At 39.9% G+C, this 19,672-nt stretch overlaps 1 protein-coding gene across 1 annotated transcript; it reads left to right on the plus strand.

The window, feature by feature from the left end:
• Window positions 1-525: 525 nt before the first annotated feature.
• LOC131150302 (ABC transporter C family member 4-like) lies at window positions 526-18,254 on the plus strand. Its single transcript, XM_058100933.1, has 12 exons — window positions 526-751; window positions 1,123-3,322; window positions 4,468-4,788; window positions 5,165-5,251; window positions 5,758-6,396; window positions 6,544-6,708; window positions 6,969-7,263; window positions 7,670-7,884; window positions 16,512-16,817; window positions 17,026-17,089; window positions 17,217-17,456; window positions 17,693-18,254. Exons 2-12 carry the CDS (start codon window positions 1,223-1,225, stop codon window positions 17,791-17,793), a joined length of 4,533 nt encoding a protein of 1,510 aa, XP_057956916.1. The 5' UTR covers window positions 526-751; window positions 1,123-1,222; the 3' UTR covers window positions 17,794-18,254.
• The last annotated feature ends 1,418 nt before the right edge of the window (window positions 18,255-19,672 follow it).

Below are 19,672 nucleotides of genomic sequence, written 5' to 3' on the forward strand. Positions count from 1 at the left end.
AATATAAAGAGAGTTCATTAGACAAATCTCAAAAAGGGTTATAATTTTTTTTAAATTTCAGAAAAGTCCTTAAAATTTATAAAACTTTAAATAGAATTATATTTAAAAAAAAATATTTCTAGGAGTTTAATGTCTTTTATCTTAATTTTTTCGTTATGTTCCTTCCTTTATATATGTATAGATTAGAAAGACTCTGAAAGCGGTTTCCAAGGATGATTTTAAGGCAGCTCAATGCAGCTGAAACAGGGCCCTCTGTTTTTAACTTTTTCCTATTAAATTGAGGCACCCAGATGCGTGCTCCACGCGGGCCATTTTTCTATTATTTTTCTCAGCATCTCGTCAACCCAGAAATTTAAACTCCCTAATCTACAAATAAAAATGCCCAAACAACTGAACAAGGCACTGCCTTGAGTGGCTTCTCCATTTTCTTAGTAATTAATAATATCTCTCTTACATGAATAAACAAAATTACAGAAACAAAGAGCCACTGCATTCTTATTTTTTTAATATTGGTCTTGACCGCACGTCTCTCCCTCTCTCGCTCACCTCGTGCTTGCTGTCCCATATGCCCATTTTGTTGCCCGCAGAGGAATCTCATTCTACCCACCATTTCCAGAATCCCCTCTTCATCTCTTCTTTCTCCCAATATTTTCTGAAAGTCCCCCTTCAGAGCTCAAGGTAGTTTGCACATTACTTGCTCTATGGGTCTCATCCATGCTTCTTGCATCACTGGCTCCCATGTAACAGAAGGGTAAGTGCTCTTTCTCTTTTGCTTCCTTTGATAATTATTGTGCACTTTAAACTCTTTTTCCTTCTCATTCTCGTCCAATGATTTGGGTCTGTTGAAATTTTCTCAAATACAATTTTTTCCTAGTTCATGCAACCGTAGACGTATAGTATTTGTGTATGAATTGCTTCTATTTTACGTGTTTCTCTTATCTATGCTGTTGGGTTTTCTCTATTTAAATTTCTTATCTTGATGGGTCTCCCAAATACCATTTTCTCTATGTGAAAATTTTCTGTGTTCTTTGTTTCTGAAGTCATGCGCTTGTAGAAGAATATAATATATGATTTGTTCCTGATTTTACATATTTACTTTTGTTGTCCCACTCTCCATGGCAGATTGATGAAGGATGTTTTTGAGAAGCTACTTTGAAGCATCAAGGTCGGAATTTTTTTTTTTTCTCTGTTTCTTTGTTTTCTGTCGAGTTGGCCAGTAACCATGTCCTCTGCTTCTTGGCTCACATCCTTGAAATGTTCAAGCCCTGTTGTTCATTCCTCAGATAACACTGCCTTTTCTGTTGCAGTCCACTGGTTGAGATTCATCTTACTCTCCCCATGTCCACAAAGAGTGCTGTTGTCATCCATTGATCTTCTCTTTTTAGTCACCCTCCTTGTGTTCTTGATCCAAAAGTTTTTTTCCAGGTTAAGCTCCAATGGCAATTCTAGCTCCTCCATTGATAAGCCTCTTCTTGGAAATAGCAGGTCCTTCTCCAGAATTTCCCTCTGGTTCAAATTGACACTGCTTGTAACAACTGTATTGGCAATAGCTTACACAGTACTATGCATCTTAGCCTTTAGTGAAGGTATTTATTCACCATGGGGGCTAACAGAAGCTCTCTTTCGGTTAGCTCAAGCAATAACCCATGTCTCAATAACGATTCTTATTGTACACGAGAAGAAGTTCGATGCTGCTGCTCATCCTATGCCCCTTCGAATCTATTGGGTCACGAGCTTTGTTATGGTGTCCCTATTTGCTGCTTCGGCAGTAGCCCGCTTGGTGTCTGTCGCAGTCCTAAACAACTATATGAGAATGGATGATGTAGTTTCTTTAGTTAGCTTTCCAATATCTGTTTTTCTGTTTATTGTTGCCATTCGAGGATTTTCTGGCATTAGTAAGGTCAGAGAAACTGAATCTAGATTTGATTCAAGAAGACGATTGGGTGAATCCATTCCCGCTGAGTCCAATGTGAGTGGTTATGCTTCAGCTTCTTTGTTCTCTAGAGCTACGTGGCTTTGGTTAAATCCATTAGTGAACAAAGGATACAAATCCCCTCTCAACATTGACGATGTCCCATCACTTCCACCAGATTATCGGGCTGAAAGAATGTCTGAGTTCTTTGAGTCAAATTGGCCTAAGCCAGATGAGATTTCGAAGCACCCAGTTCGGACAACCTTACTCCGGTGTTTCTGGAAAGACATTGCTTTTACTGGTTTCCTTGCAATTGTGCGTTTGGCAGTAATGTACGTGGGCCCAATGCTCATCCAAAGGTTCATTGATTTTACGTCTCGGAAGGGAGACTCTCCATATGAAGGATACTATCTGGTGTTGACCCTCCTAATTGCAAAAACCATTGAAGTCCTTAGTGCTCATCACTTCAATTTCCAGTCTCAGAAACTTGGGATGTTGATCCGATGCACCCTTATCACTGCTTTATACAAAAAAGGGCTCAGAGTATCATGTTCTTCCCGGCAGGCTCATGGGGTTGGACAGATTGTCAATTACATGGCTGTCGATGCTCAGCAGCTTTCTGATATGATGTTGCAGCTGCATCCCATATGGCTAATGCCACTGCAAGTTGGTGTTGCTTTAGCCCTTCTTTATGGCTATTTGGGTGTCTCAATGATTGCGTCATTGATTGGAATTGTGGCAGTTTTTTCATTTGTTTTTTTGCGGACCCGAAAGAATAACATTTTCCAGTATAACGTGATGAGGAACCGTGATTCAAGGATGAAGGCAATGAATGAGATGATTAATAATATGCGTGTGATTAAATTCCAAGCATGGGAGGAGCACTTTGGCAAGAGAATTCAATCTCTTCGTGGACTAGAGTATGGATGGATTAGCAAATTCTTATATTCTGTCTCCTGCAACATGGTTGTGCTGTGGAGCACTCCTGTTCTTGTAGCTGCTCTTGCATTTGCTGCTGCGATTCTGTTGGGTGTCTCTCTTGATGCAGGGACTGTGTTCACTGCGATGACAATATTCAGAATCTTGCAGGAGCCGATCCGGAACTTTCCACAGGCCTTGATCTCTATTTCACAAGCAATGATCTCTCTTGGGAGGTTGGATGGTTACATGACAAGTGGGGAATTAGCAGAAGGCGCAGTGAACAGAGATGCAGGTTGTGCTGGCAAGGTTGCTGTGGAGGTGAAGGGAGGGAAATTTTCATGGGACGATGAGGGGGATGAGGTAGTCTTGAAAGGTTTGAATCTAGAGATCGAGAAAGGAGAGCTTGCTGCAATTGTTGGAACAGTTGGCTCAGGGAAATCTTCCTTATTGGCTTCAATTCTTGGCGAGATGTACAAAATCTCAGGGAAGGTATGATTTGATCCTTGGTTTTTTGTAGACAAGTGCAGGCATAATGATAGATCTATACGCATGTGATGCTAATTGTTTTGCCATAGATTTTCTATAGATAAAATAATCTTGCTTGATTAACAACTATCGTTCACATGGTTGTAATGGTTATGCTGAAGAGAGAAGCTGCTCAATTTTATCATATGTCATTCAATTTTTTTTTATGTCATTCAATTTTTTTTAAGTATTGCCACTAAAGAAAGCTACTCTCTCTAACCATCACCCCCCAAGATTCTATGTAATGCATGATTATAGGCATCTGATAATGAATGATAAACACTCCTGTGTATTAGTGGTTGTATGATTTGGCGACAATCACATGCACTTACTTGTAAAGTTGCTTAGATATCTTCTCTAAGCTATGTATCTCCAAATCACTAGGCACAGATTACTAGTCCAGAAAACATATTTTGAAGGAAAGTAACTACTGTATGGCCCAACAGCTTGGCTGACACAAGTAAGCTTTATGAGATGATTGTTTATGCTTCTTCTTTTATCAAATGGAGTGAAGGCCATTATGAGTGTAAATTGTCAAAATGGTTAGATTGTCAGTGTTAAGTAGCTTGGGGCTTGGTGGTTTTTATTGTACTGGATTGGGTTAAAAATTTAGACTTGTAGACTGCTGTGATGCTAAATTTAATGAATTTTGTCCAGTTGTGTAGGTTAACAACCATCCATTCTCATCTATTACATCAGAAACACAGACCTTGTTCAAAGTCCTATCTTTTTTTTTTTTCAATGTTCATGAACATGGTGCCTTTGGATTTATCACACTAGTATTGAAGACAAATGTTAATGGACTGCAAACAATTTCACTGATGCCAATATTGTCTTCTTGACTTTTTTGACATTTAAGTGACAATTCCAGTCCACATTGCTTGAAAATATTAAATGGAGTTATGAAATTCTATATTTTGTTTTGTGTGACAACAGATAATTGATAACTTGATACTTTGTCTTTTATATGCCAAGGTTAGTACGCTGTTCAAATTGTCTTTAGGTTACTCTGAAATGGATATAAACTCTTTGAGTTTACTATGAATTCTTCAGTTTCTAATGCTGTCAAGTGTCAACATTTGTTTTTGTCTTTTCCCTTCCTTCTGCAGGTCACTGTTTGTGGGACTACAGCTTATGTGGCACAAACATCATGGATCCAAAATGGGACCATCCAAGAAAATATACTATTTGGTTCACCAATGAATAGAGAGAGATACAAGGAAGTGATTAGAGTTTGTTGCTTGGAGAGGGACTTGGAAATTATGGAATTTGGAGATCAAACAGAGATTGGAGAGCGAGGAATCAATCTTAGTGGTGGCCAAAAACAGCGGATACAACTTGCTAGGGCTGTTTATCAGGACTGCGATATCTATCTTCTGGATGATATATTCAGTGCTGTTGATGCTCACACTGGATCAGAAATATTTAAGGTTGTGGCAACCATTAAATCATAATTCCAAATATAGTAACTTTTTGTTATTTGATACAGTTAAATGTGCATAATAATGATGCTGATACTGCTAAAGCTGTCTTTCATTTGATTAAAGACGACCATATAAATCACTACAATAATAAAAAAAAGAGAAAGCAGCTCCATGAATTACAATTGGGCAGTGTGGGGCCTTTCCTTACACCCAATAAACTACAAATGCATGTTCTTTTAAAGAATAAAAACGGGCAATTACTAGTAGAACTATCTCGTATTAGTTTTGTAAAAGAGTTGACGTTATCATTGGCCTTGGAGCGTGGAATTTGGTTTCCATGTAAAATAAATTGCAACTACCTAACTTTGGTAACTTGTTGCAGGAATGTGTGAGGGGAGCTCTCAAAGACAAGACCATTTTACTGGTAACTCATCAAATTGACTTCCTGCACAATGCAAACCTCATATTGGTGAGTAACATTCTCTTGTTTGCAAAAAATCATGCATATTTTGTTGTGGAATGTTCTATTCTTGCTTGTATAGATTGTAAAAATTAAGCTGTCTTTAGCATCACAGAGGTGCATTGGAGAATCGATCATGTGTTATATGTCGAATAAGATACATCTTGATCACAAATATAGGCTCTTATCTTCTTTTAGACAGTTTTGAAAGTTTATTTTATTTTATTTTATTTTTCCCAAAAAAAATGACTTGGCAGCTGGTGTGACACAATCAGGTGATATGATATTATGATGGACACAATCAAGTAGATCAGAGATAGGAAATTCTTGCTAGGATTCTCTGTATACCACCAATTCCTTCATATTGTGAAGTTGCAACTTGTATCTGTTGAATGAAGCCTGCAACCTCTGATTTTTTTTTTTATAAGTAGTCATTTTTATGACATATCATCAGAATACTATCTTTAGTCTATGCTCTGACTTCTTATTATAAATTTGTAACACCTAATAACCAGGTCATGCGAGATGGGATGATTGTACAATCTGGAAAGTATGAAGAGCTTTTAAAATCTGGAATGGACTTTGGTGCTCTTGTAGCTGCCCATGAAACCTCCATGGAACTTGTAGAAATGAGCTCTTCTATGTCTGGTGAGAATGCCCAACAAACCCCAAAGTCACCCCTGTGCTCTTCAAGCAAAGGGGAGCCCAATGGTGAAAACAAGTCTCTGGATCGACTCAAGTCTGACAAGGGCACTTCTGAAAAGGGTACGTCAAAGCTTATTGAAAATGAGGAGAGAGAAACTGGTCATGTCAGTTTCAATGTGTACAGGCAGTATTGCACTGAGGCCTTTGGTTGGTGGGGAGCGATGGCAGTGGTACTGGCATCTTTAGTGTGGCAGCTGTCTCTGATGGCAAGTGATTACTGGCTAGCATATGAAACATCAGAACATCGTGTTTTTAATCCCTCTGTGTTTATTAATGGCTACTTGATAATTTTGGCCATTTCATTTGTGTTGGTGATGGTCAGAGCATTCCTTGTTACTTTCCTGAGTCTCAAAACAGCCCAGAGTTTCTTCAATCAACTTCTTTATAGCATCTTGCATGCTCCAATGTCGTTCTTTGATACCACTCCTTCAGGAAGAATTTTAAGTCGGGTAAGTACTGCCGTCCCAGATTCATATTGTTGTGTTCTCATGTTTAGTTTTAGCACTTTTCGGATAACTTTTTATTGGCTGGGTGGAAACAAAATCAACCATGTTACTCGTATATAATGCTTGGACTGATGACCATTTACTTTTCAGGCGTCAACGGATCAGGCCAACATTGATATTCTCATCCCCTTCTTTTTGGCTATGACAATTGTAACGTATTTCTCATTGCTTGCCATCATTGTAATTACATGCCAATATGCTTGGCCAACAGCATTCCTTGTCATTCCAGTGGCTTGGCTGAATATTTGGTACCGGGTATGAAATTCGCTGCTGATAAATCTTAGCCTTCAGGATGAATTTGTGATCCAATTGGTGAAATTCTTCATTAAACTGTTTTAAGGCTTCACAAAAATCTAAAAACTTCTCTGATTCCTTTTAACTTAAAAGATCTAGAGACTTTTAATGCTTCTTCTGGTGGTAGAGCCTTCTCTGGGATTAACTCAGTGAGTGTCTTGTATGTGTTAGACAAAAGGAAAAGGTTAATTTTTGCACTTCTCCTGTCCTTTTCTATGCAGGGATATTACCTTGCTTCATCTCGTGAGTTAACTCGCCTTGATTCAATCACCAAAGCCCCAATCATCCACCATTTTTCTGAGACCATATCTGGTGTAATGACTATCCGCTGCTTCAGGAAGCAGAGAAGTTTCTGTCAAGAGAATATTGGCAGGGTCAATGCAAATTTGAGAATGGATTTCCACAACAATGGATCAAATGAGTGGTTGGGGTTTCGCTTAGAACTTCTTGGGAGCTTTTTCCTGTGCGTCGCCACCATGTTTATGGTCTTGCTTCCAAGTACTATTATCAAGCCAGGTATGGTTTTCCTCATATTTTATTCCTTCCAACTCTGAAATCCAATTAGCATTTTTAAACATGGTGATGGTGGTGTGATTTACCAATATTACTACATAGGGATGTGAATTCTCCGATGATATAATTCTGGCAATTGAATGGATATTTATTTCTGTAACATATATGAGCCAAACTCTGCTTACTTGTCTATGTTCAAATTAATTGTTGTTAGCTGTATTAATTGTTGTTAGTGTATTAATGGTTATTTTTCCGTTAATTGACTGCCTGTTGACATGTATCTTGAGAAACTTTCTTTGTGTGCGCTGTGTTAAGAGGACTGCTGTTTTCTCATGATAAAAAGAATCTCTCTCTTTATTATGTAGCCAATTTTCTCAATGGAAAACTGACTAGTGGTTATATGCTGTAGAGTATGTTGGTTTGTCTCTTTCCTATGGCCTGTCCCTCAATGTTGTGCTGTTTTTCTCCGTATATTTGAGTTGCCTTGTTGAGAACCGAATGGTTTCAGTTGAGAGGATAAAGCAATTTACAAACATCCCGTCTGAAGCTGCTTGGGTGAACCCAAATTGTCTTCCTTCTTTGGATTGGCCAAGCCGTGGCAACATTGAGCTAAAGAGCTTGCAGGTAACTTTCCTGAGCTTTTAATATCTATATTGTTAAATAAATAAAATGATATATTCCGGAATTTATTCAATATGCAAAAAAGAAGAATACAAGGGTATATATATACAATAACCCAGAACTTAACAACTAAAACTAATAGCTGAATTAACAACAACTAAACTAACAACTGAATTAATAATTTTCATACGCCCCCTCAAGATGGAGATGGTGAATATAGATTTAACATCTCCATCTTGTTGTTAGAGAAACTACTTTGCTGATCTTGAGAGGAAGAGTTGGCGTCGGCGACGGCGAGTGAGATGCACAATTGGCATCAGCAAGACGAGAAAGATGCACAGCTAGCATCGGTGAACTAAAATCTCAGATTCCAAATCTGAAAACAAGAAAATGATGAGAAAGACAACGACGCTGAGAGAAACTGGAGATTGCTTTGAAACTTCGAGAAAATCATAGTTCTCAACTCTGACGATTAAATCAAAACATGCCGGTGAAGAAGAAAATTGCTGGGAAGTGAAGACCAAAAAAATATGGCCAAGCTGAAAGCAGCAGTGAGACAAAAACGAAGGAAAAACCTGCGAAAAACTTCCTTCAAAATTCAAGAAACTCCAGCTCGTGTAGAAGACGAATTCTTCAATTGAACTTCAACGAATTGATAACGCGAAACAAGAACCACTGGAACTTGATGTTCAAAAGAAAATACTTGGTGTTGATCAAAGACAGTGCCTTCTATCGAAAAGAAATTTTTGAAGAAGAAGAAGACAAAGCAGATCAATCTGCAGTATTATCTGAAATTTGTCGAACACTCCGAGGCAAGATCTGAAGTTGTTTTAGAAGAATAGATCAACTGTCTCTGAGTAGGAGTGACGAAACATGGCATAGCCAGAACAAGGGAATGGCTGACCAGCAAATTAGACCAAATACGAGTGAGCCGGAGACGAGACGAAGACGATGACACTGACTAGTGGATCAAAGCAGAGATGAGAGTGGAGAGTTGCGAAGTCACTCTAAAGTGCGAAGCTCTAGACTGACAATCATTGCAACTAAAAAAAAATCAAAGAAAACAGAGATATGGGGCCGCATTCTAGCACGGGTGCTGGAATAAGGACATCGGAGCTGGAGAAGTAGCCGGAAAACCTGAGGTTGCGAGAGAGGATCTTGACATTGATGTCGTTCTTGCAGGAAATCTAGTAAAATTAATGAGGACTTTCCTGAAGACCTGTTTGAAGCTGTCATAGCCAGACTTCCAATTTTTTTTTTTGGATAGCGGGTCAAAGTCGGAGTCCTTGACGTGAGAAGGCCAAACAAAAATTGGGGCTCTTGAAGCAGAGCAAAAACATAGCGGTCATACGGTGTATCGACGGTACCGGCGAGCAACCTCTTGTATATCTCCGAACGCTGGAAGCCGAACTTGAAATCGTCATCGCCGGTGGCGACGGCGTTGACGGAATTTTGAGCCGCGGACATGGAGAATGCGAGGGATTGCAGTGGGAAGAGATCGCGAAAGCCTATGGAGAAGTTCTCTTGACCGTTTGCGGATTTACGTCGACCAGATCAAAGATTCATCCACAGATCTAGTCCGGAGGCACATATTTCTCTATGTCACTTATCCAAATACAACAACATCATCAGAACCAAGATCGTCGCGTGAATCTTCTAATCCATCACGCATCTAATAGAAGATCTGTCTTAAATGAAGCCTTCGAAGGGATTAAATGCATCCATCGTCAAAATAAAAATCGCAAATCGATCAATTGTCCAAGGACTTCCTGAAATTAAGAAATAGACAACAAAGGTCAAAACCTTCATCGAACAATATGAATCCACAATCAAAATGAAGATCATAAAATGATCTAAAAAGATCCTAGGAGACGATGATTCTGCTGGCGGAGGTGGGAGAGCGATCTCAGACAGGGGACAGTTCGAGCGGAGAGTCCACGCGATAAGTGACTGCACCTCGCCGAAAGAATGAGACTGTGATTGATCGCCAGCGAGAGCGAGACCATCTAAGGGGAGATCTCAACGAGGGAGAGTTAGAGGAGTGTTGGGGTGGATCTAGAAGCAACAATATCACACGAGTAAAAATAAATAACAAAAATGGAACACTGGATTTACGTGGTTCGGTCGAATCGACCTACGTTTGCGGAGCATACACCAATTCACTATAACTGGGAGAATAATACAAGGAGAAGGAGGCTACTGCCTTCAACTCAACTCTCTCTCTCTCTCTCTCTCTCTCACACACACACACACACACACACACACACACACACACACACACAACACACAACTCTACACTTCCCCTCTGCCTCACACGCTATGCACAGCTTCAACACACACCATCTTGCACACACACAGACATCCCATTTATAGCCATGGATTATTGGGGTGGGGGTGGGGGGGGGGGGGGGTGCAAGTCAACCAAGATGGGAAATGTAGGTGAAGGTGGCTACCAGTTTCCACCTACTGTAGCTCAAAATTCAACATAAGCAGCTAGTTGGTGCGGCTGTCAATGACTCCACCAGCTGCAATCTCAATAATCTCCCACTTGAAGACAGATGCAGCATCTCAACTATTGTATAGGCAAATGATGTGCTTATATCTGTCTTCAAGCATGAAGACCAACCGAAGTTGAGCACAACTTTAGCTTCTGAGTAGTCACCACCTTCATCAACATGTCTGCTGGATTCTTGCTACCTTGAATCTTTTTAAGTGCCAACACTCCATCTTCTAATAGAGATCTAATGAAGTGATAACACAGTCCAATATGTTTGGTTCTGGAATAAAATGCAGAGTTTTTTGCCAGATGTATTTTACTCTGATTGTCACTACACAAAACATTCCTCTCCTGCTTTAATCCAAGTTATGTCAACAAACCTTGAAGCCAAATCATCTCTTTGCTAGCTTTAGTCACTGCAAAGTACTCAGCTTCTGTAGTGGATAGGGAAACAATCTTTTGTATCTGCGACATCCAACTAATAGCTATTGTATCAACAATGAACACATATCCGCTGGTGCTTCTGCGGTGATCAACTTCACCAGCAAAATCGGCATCTACATACCCTTTGACTTTCAAGTCTTCTTTGCCAAAACATAAACACTTATCAATAATGCCTCTGAGGTACCTGAAGATCCACTTCACTAGTTCCCAGTGAGTCTTCCCTGGATTTGACATGAACCTGTTGACTGCTCCCACTGCTTGGCCAATGTCCGGTCTGATACAAACCATGGCGTACATGAGACTTCCAATGGCTGAGGCGTAAGGTACCTTAACCATGAAGTTCTGTTTGCAGAGCCTAATCCTTGGAGAGGTGAAAGTGTCTTGCCAATGATGTATTTACTGCTTTGGTGCTGCTCATGTTAAACCTCTGTAAAACACGGCTAATGTACTCCGACTGAGATAACTGCAATGTTCCCTGTCGCTTATCTTTAGAGATCTGCATTCCAAGTATTTGCTTCGCTGAGCCTAAGTCCAAACTCCTTTGACAATTTCTGCTTCAATTTTTTGATCTCTTCTATATCTGGTATTACGATTAGCATGTCATCCATATATAACAATAAAATGATATAGTTATACTGATACCTCTTGAAGTAGCAACAGTGGTCGGCGTTGCACTTTAGAAAATCATTCATGTGTATAAAATCATCAAATTTTCGGTACCATTGTCCGAGAGCTTGTTTGAGACTGTACAAACTCTTCTTCAACCTGCACACTAGATTCTCTTTACTTTTCTTTGAGAATTCTTCTGGCTGATGCATGTAAATTTTCTCATCAAGATCATCATGAAGAAATGCAGTCTTCACACCCAATTGCTCGAGATGTAGGCCCTCTGAGGCAACAATGCTCAATACTGATCTGATGGTTGTTTGCTTCACAACTGGTGCAAAGATGTTGGTGTAGTCAATTCCTTCCTTTTGCTCGAAGCCTTTGACTACCAACCGAGCCTTGTACCTCTTGGAACTGTCATGCTCCTCTTTGATCCTATACACTCACTTGTTGTGAAGGACCTTCTTACCTTTGGGCAACTCAGCTAGTTTCGACATTTTGTTGGAGGTGAGGGATTTCATCTCGTCCTTCATTGCAAGCTCCTACTTGCTCACATCTGCCACCTGACATGCTTCATCGTAGCATTCGGGCTCTCCATCTATAAAAAGTAAGTAATCTATAGACCTTCTATTTGGTATATAGGGCTGAGAAGATCTCCTAAACTCCAGAGCTAGAGTAGGAGGCGGTGGTGCGACGATTTGCTCCACTGGTTCCTCCGCTTGAGGATTCTCGGCATTCTGCTGTTGCGTCCCAACACCTTCTGGGACATCATCCATATCTACATAGGTTGATTCTCTCTGAACTGGTTCGGTGGATTCTGTTGTGTGTCTGTCCTTGTACATCACCTTTTCGTTGAAGATCACGTCTCTACTTCTGATCAACTTCTTATTTTCATAATCCCAAATGCGATATCCATATTCATCTTCACCATAACCAACGAAGGTGCATTTCTAGGACTTAGGATCAAGCTTGTTTCTGACATGATCACTGATATGTGCATATGCAACACAACCAAAAACTTTCAAATGTGAAAGTCTTACCTCTTTTCCGCCCCATACCTCTTTTGGTATATTGTGGTCCAATGGTACTAATGGACCCCTGTTCATCAAGTATGCTGTTGTGTCGACTGCGTTTGCCTAGAATTGCAATGGTAAGCCTGACTATATACACATGCTTATGACTCTTTCAGTCAACGTTCGGTTCATCCGCTCGGCTATGCCGTTGTGTTGAGGCGTACCTGGTACAGTTCTTTCTATCTTGATATCATGCTCATAGCAGAATTTCTTAAACCCAGTGTCTTCATACTCACCACCATTGTCTGTTTTCATCTTCTTGATTCAAAAACCAGTTTCGTTTTCAACCATAACTTTACATACCCTGAAAGCATCAAAGACTTCCGACTTATACTTCAGAAAGTAAACTCATACCTTCCTAGAATGATCGCCAATGAATGTGACGAAGTAATTCCTTCCGCCTATGGATGAGACAGGTGTCGGTCCCCCTACATCTGAGTGGACTAGTTCTAGTCTCTCATTCTTTGGGGCACAGGTGTTTGTCTGAAAACTGACCCTCTTCTGTTTCCTGAATATGCAATCCTTGCACATATCAATCTCGACCGATCGTAGACCACGCAATTTTCCTTTTGAGTACATCACCTTGAGTCCTTTCTCGCTCATGTGTCCGAGTCGTTGGTGTCAGATGTTGCTATCGTCATTTCTTGCAACAACTGAAATAGACATGGAGGCATTGGAAGTTAGATAAAGTGCTCCACTTATCTTACCTTGTGCATTTGTTAGTACACCCTTTGAAACCTTCCATTCATTGCCAATGAATGTCGTCGTGTATCCCTCATCTGTCAGTTGACCAACTGAGATCAAATTCTTTCTCAGGTCTGGAATATGTTTGACATCCTTTAGCTTCTATATTGACCCTTTTATCTTGATCTTTACAACTCCCTTGCCAACCATGTCACAAGGATGATCGTTGTCAACGTACACCTTACCGAAATTACTTGGTGTGTACTCCTTTAGGCAATCTCTACTACAAGTGACATGAAATGAGGCTCTAGAGTCTAAGACCCAAGACTCCTACATGCTCTCCAAAGAGCATATCAATGCATCTTTTTCTCCTGAGAAAGAGGTGAGATTTGCTTCTGTTTTTGCTTCAGATTCCTTTTTCGAACTTTTGCATTGGTTTCTGAAATGTCTGACCTTTCCACAGTTCCAACACTTAACGTTCTTTACGCTCTGGGAACCTCTAGGATTTTTGGATCTAGACCGCCTGGTCCTAGATCTGCCGCAATTGTTTGATCGTTCATGCCCGCTTACTTTTCCTCGGCTTTCCACGTTCAAGGCTGAACTTGAAGTGGAGGCATTATTCGACTGCATTCTGATCTCTTCCGTCAAAATCATGCTAATGACCTCATCGTACTTTAGCTTTTATTTTCTTGGGGATCTATTGATTGCAGTAACAATACTTTTCCAACTCTCAGGCAGCTGACTAAGAATCAGTAGGGCACGAATCTCACTGTCAAATGTAATTCCAATCGAGGCGAGCTGATCCGATAGCTCGTTGAAATTATTCAGGTGTCTGCTAAAACTTTCACCTGCAGATATGCTCATGGTAAACAATCTTTTCATCAAGTGTACCTTTTCGTGGTTGATGGCTACTCGTACATATTGGATAACACATCCATGAGGGACTTGGTGGTTGTCAAGTGCTTGATATTGAAGGCAACTCCCACACGCTCTCCTTCATAGATTCTGGCTTCTTCTTCAATGGTAAGTGCAATTCCTTATCAAACCAGTAGTCCTCAATCTGCATTTTCCAAAAATCGAAGTTCGTGTCGTCAAACATCTCGATCTGTGAGCTCTTTTCATTCCACATCTCGATTCTCTGACCTAGAGATGAAATTAGCTCAAACGGACAACACGGTTGGATCCGGAACGATCAAAAACCTTAGAAATGGTTCAATTCGTTTGAAAACTCGGTCAAAGTTTTGGTCAAACCTTTGGTCAACTTTAACGGAATATTCCCTTTTGACGAAATATTCTGACTGCGTTAGTGACGTCTCCTGTCGACGTGGCAGGGTGGGGACCACTGCTGATGTGGCACTATAGGGCCCACTTGCTGGTGTTTCGCTATGGGGCCCAGATGCTAACATTGTAGCTAACGTGGCGTGGGGCTCGGATGACGTGCGGCTGACGTGGATGATTGACAAGGCGGATTGCTGGCGCTGATGTGGCACGCTAACCGAGTGTTGACTGTGCGTTGATGCAGACCGTCTTCAACCTTCCGCTGCTTCACCAGCCGATCGCCAGCACGTGGGAGCGCATGAGACCACTTGTCGATCACCTATCGGCGCGTGAGGGCGCGTGTGGCACGTGGGAATGTTGTTTGACTGTTGGTGGCGCGTGCGGGCGCGTGTGTCGTCATCTGAGTTCCTTTCGAGCTCCGATTACTACCGTTGGCTTCGTGTCAACGAGAGGAACGCGATGGTGGCCTCAAAATTGAGTTTTGTGCTCCTCGACAGAGTCCAATCCGGCAACTTTGCTTCGATCTGTCAATTTTGGTCTAACCTTGCTCAGCTACCAATTGTTGGGGTGGATCTAGAAGCAACAATCACACACGGGTAAAAATAATTAACAAAAATGGAAATATGGATTTACGTGGTTCGGTCGAATCGACCAACGTCCATGGAGCACACACCAATTTACTATAACTGGGAGAATAATACAAGGAGGAGGAGGCTATTGCCTTCAACTCAACTCTCTCTCTCACAACGCACACAACACACAACTCTACACTTCTCCTCTGCCTCACACACTACGCATAGCTTCAAGGCACACCATCTTGCACACACACTGACATCTCATTTATAGCCATGGATTGGGGGGGGGGGTGTAAGTCAACAAGGTGAGCAATGTCCGTGAAGGTGGCTGCTAGTTTCCACCCATTGCAGCTCAAAATTCAACATAAGCAGTTGGTTGGTGCGGCTGCCGATGACTCTAGTAGCTTCAATCTCAATAAGGAGAGCGTGAGCGGAGCGAAGAGAAAAACACTCTGATACCATGTTAAATAAATAAAATTGTATATTCCGGAATTGATGAAAAGTTATTTTATCGTAGTATTTATACTAGTATATGAAATGAAAAATACAACTGAATTAACAACTAAATGAACAACTCTAATATGTATAATGCATATGCGCACTGCTCTTTTTGCTCATTTTTTATATGGATTTCTCTAATAACCCTTTATTACATGGAATTCTTTCATAATCTTGTATATTTTTGGAAAAAGACATGACCTTTATCAAAACAGTGCCTTCTTTCAATATGCCAAGAAAAACTTTGCATTAATGATCTAAGAATATTTGGAAATTGTTCCATACATACTCCAGTGGGTAACAAAAAATAACTGTTTTTCATGTGTATTGATGCATTGGACTGAGAGGCTTTTACTATCAAATGAATATAATTCATTATATCTGATCTCCTTGATTGTGCTTTATGGTTGGCTCAAACACAAAGGCAATGCCATCAGATAGAATTGCTCAATTGAAAACCTACACAATTTCTTTAAAAGAAAAAATAAAAAAGAAGAAAAAAGATAATTGATATAATATATTTTTTAAAAAATTGTTGTTTTGTTTTGTTTCTTTCCTTTCTAGTTACCCTCGCTAATATCTTGATCATATTCCCTTGTGTTGCATAGGTTGTATTAATTGGAATTTATTGTCGTTTCAACTTTTGTTCCATTTGCTTTTGGTTCCCATGAACCTTTAAATGGTCAAAGACTTTGCATACACTGTCTATGAGAATGAGTTGATTAGACTCATAGATTTATCTCGTATATTATGATGTTAGGAGCTTCTGGCCAACAAAAATTGCAAATCTTGCAGCAGTTTGCAAAAAATAGAAGGGGGGGGGGGGTGCACAAGGGTACAATAGTTTATGTTATGGTTTACCTCTGGGGGCTAATGCATTTAATTTTTTGATTCAATATGGCTTTAGTTAATATTATCTTACCTGCATTTGTTAGCTCTTGGGTATGAAAATGTTGACATGGTATATCTGAGCAGGTTAGATATCGACCAAACACTCCTCTAGTTCTCAAAGGCATCACTCTTAACATCCGAGGAGGAGACAAGATTGGGGTTGTTGGTCGAACGGGGAGTGGAAAATCAACTCTGATCCAAGTTTTCTTCAGGCTTATAGAGCCTTCAGGTGGCAAAATTACTATTGATGGAATTGATATTTGCAAGTTGGGCCTTCATGATCTTAGGTCTCGTCTTGGTATCATTCCTCAAGAACCTATCCTTTTTCAAGGAACTGTAAGAAGCAATATTGACCCGCTTGGGTTGCATTCTGATGAAGCAATATGGAAGGTAAATGTTTCCCTCCTTGTGTTTCTTTTTACTGTTGTCTATACACATAAAAGGAAATGCCCAATTTTATTGGTTTGTACATGTACGCATATGGCTTCCCTTGCACCCATATTTCTTGGTCAAGGCACATGTAGCCAGTAGCCTAGAGTTTGATCCCTGTTGTTAAATTTCATTTCTATATGCTTAAAACTGCTTTTGATATCTGTAGAGCCTCGAACGCTGCCAGCTTAAAGATGTTGTTGTTGCAAAACCTGATAAACTTGATGCTTTAGGTCGCTCTCTATCCGTCTCTCTCAATTTCATCCACTTGTCAATTTCTACGTTCTTAAAAAATGCAATTGGTTTTCACATTAACAATCTAGATAGGGCTAACAACTGCAGAACTTTTATGTTTCTCAGTGACTGATAGTGGGGACAATTGGAGTGTGGGACAGAGGCAGCTTCTCTGTTTGGGACGGGTCATGTTGAAGCACAGCCGGATTTTATTCATGGACGAGGCAACAGCTTCTGTTGATTCCCAAACTGATGCAGTTATACAAAATATCATCCGGGAGGACTTCTCAAACTGTACAATCATTAGCATTGCTCACAGAATACCCACGGTCATGGACTGTGATAGGGTATTGGTTATAGATGATGGTATGTGTTTTGCTTCATTTCTTATGTACAACTGCATCAACTTTTCAATGAATTAGTAAAGCATTTTATGACACATTTTGAGTGGTCAGCCTAATGGTTTAATTTGGTGGCTTTTTCTCAAGCTGCAAAAACTATGTGTGAGCTGCAAACTCTGCTGTTGCCATTTGTTGCTTACTAGTATGTGGTTGTAGTGTGACTAGAATTATAACTTTTTTTTTTCTTGTTTGTGTGGACAGGATGGGCAAAAGAGTTTGACAAACCATCTCATTTGCTCGAGAGGCCCTCACTTTTTGGGGCCCTGGTGCAGGAGTATGCTAATCGGTCATCTGGATTATAAACCTGTATTAATCGCTGTTGCACGTGGTGCCTTTGGTTCGACTTTTGGGGATGCAACATATTTTTGCCAGTGGATAGGAGACCATGATTCGCACATGGGAATCTTTCCTTTGTACCATTTTCCCTCATATTTTTCTCGAGTGCATCTCAACTACCAAAATTTTTATGCTTTCTGTATCTGGGTAAATGTGAGGGAGGAACATCTGATATATTTCTTGTTTCCGAGTTGTGGATTGGCCATCAAGGTGTTCGGGAGAAAATCTTTGGTGCAGACCGAAGTCCTTTATGCTTGTTTTTGTAGTCCTTTTGGGAATTCAGCAACAGTAGATGAGGTTTCATTTGGTTCACAAAATAGAATGGAATAGGAGTGCAATGAAAAAGAGAATGAAGGTGGAATGAATAAAAAATATAAAGAAGTCGAGTAATCAATTCAACATGCTCCACAACCTTTTTGTCTATAATTATATTCAAAGTGCAAAATGTTTGTTTTGTTTTTTATAGTTAGTTACACTTTTCATGATTGATGCTACCATTGTTGCTGTTGCCAGCATGCCAAACCATTATATAAATCCAATGCTTTTTTTTTTTTTTTTTCATTTATTATCCCATAAATTTTAAAGAATGTCATTTATCAAACATGTCTCATTTGAGTTGGGAAAATGGATCTAAAAATTAAAATTTAGAAAACTTATTGATTAAGGTGTGCATAGTACTGCCTTAGGGAAGATTTTGCCCTTCTAATACGTTAGAACCAAAGGAGTCCATAGATGAGTTTGATACATATGGGTGAGCACCAACTTGACCCAAAAACATGAACCTATTGAGTCTTGGGCCCAACCATGTATATAAACACATCATCCATTCAATTTTTTCATTGTGGGACAAACTTGCAAGTGAAATTCTTAATAATCTCTCATTCACCTGTGAGTTCCAATTGCTTCCTCTTGAACGAAAACTGTCTCTCTTATGGGAGTAAGCTCAATTCTCCAGCAGTTGCTCAAGTGGGCCTTACCACCGCGTCTTACGTGCCTCAGATTATATTCCACGTCAATCCTTCTTCCTACGTCTTGACCATATTCAAATCCATCTTCCAAGCCTAAATGATCCTTATTAGCCTTAGTCACACACTTGGTCCTCCAATTATTAGTATGTCAGGAGAATTAGCTTCACGCCTTAACTTTTTCTATAATATTGCTCACCTAGAGTTACGAATCGTCGACTTTGATACCACTTTGTTGGGAGAAACTTGTCCAATACTAGCCTATATGTGGAGAGGCTCATTTGGAATATAGCTAATAACCCTATCCTTTGCTGCTACAAAGATATGTGAAAAATCAGAAAAATAAGAAAGGAAAGAAGAGAGCTGCTGTTGCCATATAAAGTGAGAGAGAAAGAAAAGAGAGTTTTTGAAATTTTATGTCCAGTCTTGATCAACTATTTCGATCAACGAGCATTTGTGGTCCGATTGAGCTGAAATTTTTCAAGGATGTTCATGAAACGTGAATCTTCATTGTGAAAGGTGGAGATTAGATTATAAGCATTCGGTATTGGCATTTAAGCCCATGGACAGTAGCCTCTGTTTTGATGAGATCATTCTTTAATTCTTGTAAAAGTTGATTTAAGCCAAGAATTTGTATATCTCGAAGATAGTTGCTGATTGTATGCCTCTAGTTTAGACTATAGAAGACTCATGTATTCCTGTAATTGTTGATAGTGGAATTATTAGAGTGGACTACGGTCCCATGGTTTTTCCTTTCTCGCACTGAGAAAGTTTTTCCCGTAAAAATTGTATGTCTTGTGCTTATGGTGTTTGAATATATATATATAGCTCTATTTTATAGTTTCCTTACAGATTCACACAAAGAGGGATTTTGAGCATT

This window comes from Malania oleifera, chromosome 3, assembly GCF_029873635.1.
Source record: "Malania oleifera isolate guangnan ecotype guangnan chromosome 3, ASM2987363v1, whole genome shotgun sequence".
Classification (NCBI taxonomy): Eukaryota; Viridiplantae; Streptophyta; class Magnoliopsida; order Santalales; family Ximeniaceae; genus Malania; species Malania oleifera.

Excerpts from the sequence above, each read along its gene's own strand:
- LOC131150302 (XM_058100933.1), top strand. The coding sequence starts at position 1,223 with ATGTCCTCTGCTTCTTGGCTCACATCCTTGAAATGTTCAAGCCCTGTT. Across the intron at positions 3,323-4,467 it reads TGTACAAAATCTCAGGGAAG|GTCACTGTTTGTGGGACTAC; the intron begins GTATGATTTGAT and ends TTCCTTCTGCAG. Across the intron at positions 6,709-6,968 it reads GGCTGAATATTTGGTACCGG|GGATATTACCTTGCTTCATC; the intron begins GTATGAAATTCG and ends TTTTCTATGCAG.